The 3,680-nt window shown below is 37.4% G+C and overlaps 1 protein-coding gene across 1 annotated transcript; it reads right to left on the reverse strand.

Annotated features, from left to right (window-relative positions):
• Nucleotides 1-408: 408 nt before the first annotated feature.
• LOC104592562 (protein ALP1-like) lies at nucleotides 409-2,202 on the reverse strand. Its single transcript, XM_010252000.3, has one exon. The coding sequence runs from the start codon at nucleotides 1,993-1,995 to the stop codon at nucleotides 694-696; it is 1,302 nt and encodes a 433-aa protein (XP_010250302.1). The 5' UTR covers nucleotides 1,996-2,202; the 3' UTR covers nucleotides 409-693.
• Between the last annotated feature and the right edge of the window lie 1,478 nt (nucleotides 2,203-3,680).

The raw sequence follows: 3,680 nt of genomic DNA on the forward strand, positions 1-3,680 counted from the left end.
ACTATTATATTTAGTTATTTAAAAAAGAAAAAGCAACTCTTGAGTACAGATGACAATGGATAAATACATGAATAGTAAAGCTAGCATAGCAACACACTCATCAGTTTAAATCTTGCTACAGATGGGGGTATATAAATCTTTTCTTAGGAAGCTCCACAGGATCTGTATTGTTTCAAGAGAACAAGATCGAAGGCAGTCTTTGTACATGCTACATATTTTAGCATATCTTTCTGCTTTAGGGGGGAAAAAAGAAAGCATCCTCAAACAACTCGACAAGTTACCATGGTGATAGCATATATAATGGCAAACTAGGCATGTAAATTTTGGTTCATGTTAAAGATACAAGAGATGGTGTATACAAATTTGTGAGGAAAGGTCGAAGTACACCAAATGCACTTTCAGTAGCTAAAAAAGAATATGCTCTTGCAATAACAAATGCAGACTAACAGACGAAAACATTCAACTTCTAATAGTTCTAGAAGGTGAGATTAGATCAAGCTCTAAAAATTTGGAAATATGCCAAATTTCTCCTCTAGAATATAACAAACAAGATGAGCAGAAAAGCAAAATAAGTGAAGGAACACATTCAAGAAGAACTAACTAAAAGTACCAGAGAAGCATATACAACTGCAACACATCTATATTTACAGACCTAGTAAAAGGCAAAAACAACTGATAATTGGCATGTAGTATTTATCTCCTTTGGCTTACAAGACTCAAGTGCGAGGCAAGTGCAGCTCTGACCCTCTCTCCACTCTCATTTCCCTGCCCATCAAATAGAGGAAATTTCTGCTCCATCAAATAATCCTCAGTTTCATCTGGTAGCGGCTCACTCTGCTTGGCAAGAAAATTATGCAGAAGACAACCAGTAACAATAACAAATGGGAAGGACTCCATGCATTTTTCTTTCCAGTTCACAGAAAGAAGCCGCCAACGTGCCCTCACTCTCGCAAATGCCTTACTAACCAATTCCATTCCACGATTATGAGTAGAATTAAATGCCAATTCCATGGAATTTGAATCATCCTTGCTTGGCTTGCTGAAAGGTGTGATAAGCCAAGGTAAAAGAGGACAGCAAGAGTCCCCCAATACATATTGAGGAACCAAATTGCCCTCACTCAGCTCAGAGGGAGGCCCATTCAACAGCTCCTTGGATTCTTCAACCCGCAAAAAGAATTTCGTCTGGCGTAAAATGGTGTATGGACTCATTGAACTCGGCCAACCAGCAGAAATGTCCAAGAACCTACCTTCAGAATCCACCAACGCCTGTACAATGATGGCCCCATCCTTCCCCAACCCATCTCCGTCAATATGAAATTTAATGAACCCCAGAACGCCAAAACAGTTTGGGAGTGAAATCCAACTAAACCCTTCAGTAATTCTCTTAAAATCAGAGGTTAACTCAAGTAAATGAGAAAGCTGGTTGTTCACCAACTTACAGACCGTGTAGAAAGCACGACAGGAACCAGCTGAGTCAAGACCAAATCGCCTCCCCACGGACTTAAATGGAGCGGCGTGAGCCAACCGGAAAAGTGCAGCTCCAAGGACGTAATCAGGAGAGGTAGTGGAGAATGAATTACGCAGAGAAGGGGACAAGGTTTCGAGGAGGAAAGTGAATGAGGGCTTGGACATCCGAAAGACTTCAACCCATCTGGGATCAGAGTCGTCGGAGGCGGCAGAAAGGAAGCGCTGGAACCAACATGAGGAAGGCGAAGAAGAAAGAGGAGAGATCAGAGTTGTAACGGTTGTGGAAGGATTGAGGGCTTCGAAGAGAGAGTTGAGTTTGGTAAGGGAGAGAGCAGTGGAGGCAACATTTGATTCGAGAGAGAGGGTTTGGGATGGGTGGAGGTGGAGATCGTTTTGGGTGAGGAAGGAGTGAGCAGCGGTGGTAGCGGAGGCCACGAGAGAAATAAGTGGGGAGAGATGCTCGTGGTCTCGGATTTTCTTTTTACGTTTCTTGCCGGCGGTGCCGCTCTTTCTCCCCCTGCCGGCCATGATGAGAGCTGACACTGCTAGTGTTGTTGTCAAGCTAATTTTCTGGATATCGATATTGGGAGCCCGGATCCCCTGTAAGCAAAAAATGCTGCTTAGATAACATCCAACCGCTCATTGAGAATACCCTCAATAGCGAGATGTTCCGTAGCGGGATTCTCATAATTTGACGGTGTGTGCAAAGGTTGCACGCCAGACCAATGGTAAAGGGCATCAGAATTTTATAGCCCTATGGTAAGGGAGAATGTTATAGGGGGAGAGGGCTAGTAGTAGGGGAGGGGGTGGAATTCAGAATTCTATATCTGTACTTCTCGTTAAATATATGGGCCCGCTTTTTTATAATAGCCCTGAATTTATTACTGGTATATAACCTCAACATTGGTTTCATAGCTGATAGCCCGCTGAATAGCTAAAGCGTTCGATTAATCTTAAAAACCAATCTGAAATTGATTCACCTGGTTCCTAGGTCAAATGGTTTGACCATCTCAATGGTAGTTCGAAAATACTAGTATGATGTGATACTGAAAATTTTAAAAAGAATATATTTTATCTACCTTTAATGATTTATTAATTTATTTTACAAATAAATTATATGTTAATAGTGAAAATATTTTTCTTATTTGAAAATATAATTATTATATAAAAATATTAAATAAATAAATTTTCCCAACAAAATTATTAGAAAATAGAAAATTATAAAATGATTTATTTTACTTACCTATATATATATATATATATATGTTTTATTTTACAATTATATATTAAAATGAAAACATATTTGTTACTTAAAAAAATAGTTATTATTTATATAAAGTACTAAATAAATAAAATTTCTCAAAAATCTAATAAAAATGAATATTATAATTATTAAAATTGAATGAGAGTGATAATTATTATATAATGTGCACATGTTCTAGAGTCTTGGTTTTGTTGATTGTAATGTTTCTCTTTAGATAACCTATTAAAATGTGTATTTCTTATGTTTTTATATTTTATTCATAGATAATTCAGCTTTAGGTTTAAAATTATTATTGTATTTATGCGATTTGTATGCATTTTCATATCTTCTGTCTGTATCCATTTCTGTGTTTAAATTGTCCAATATAATATCCGATACTAATACTTTGATCTTGTTGTCATCTAATATCAACACCAAACCATTTATACTTGTGTTTAGTTGGAGAAGGAATTAACTACATTAGTAGGAGTAGCCCTAAGCAAAATCTAAGAAACTACAACCTTCAATGCACTATTATGGCCGTTACTTTATCCAATTCAAGGTAATAGCGAAATTTGGGCGGGTCAAGTTGCACTCAGACCAACTCAACTCAACTCACAGTTTTACATAATCTAGGCTTGGATTTCCAGTCTTCAGATTTGGCTTGGGCTTAAAAGCTTAGGTTATTTTATTTTTAAAGTTAAACCTTGAATGCATAAAGTTTCAATTTGAACTACGCTCAAATTGGACAATTTGGGCTTAACCCGATTCTTAGAATTGGACCTGGATTGAACTTAAGCTGGACCCAATTTGCACCCCCTAATGAACCATAGCAAGACATCAAAGAGCATGATTCACAATATTAGCCTAGACGTACTCCAATGGGTGCAGCTGATTTTTTGAACATTTTTGGTTGATATCTAAAACATTTACATTAAATGCTTATACTGAATGTGACACCACCCTACTA

Source organism: Nelumbo nucifera, chromosome 8 (assembly GCF_055504915.1).
Source record: "Nelumbo nucifera cultivar China Antique chromosome 8, China Antique-T2T, whole genome shotgun sequence".
NCBI lineage: Eukaryota > Viridiplantae > Streptophyta > Magnoliopsida > Proteales > Nelumbonaceae > Nelumbo > Nelumbo nucifera.

Coding starts and splice junctions, on each gene's coding strand:
- LOC104592562 (XM_010252000.3), bottom strand. CDS start 1,995: ATGGCCGGCAGGGGGAGAAAGAGCGGCACCGCCGGCAAGAAACGTAAA.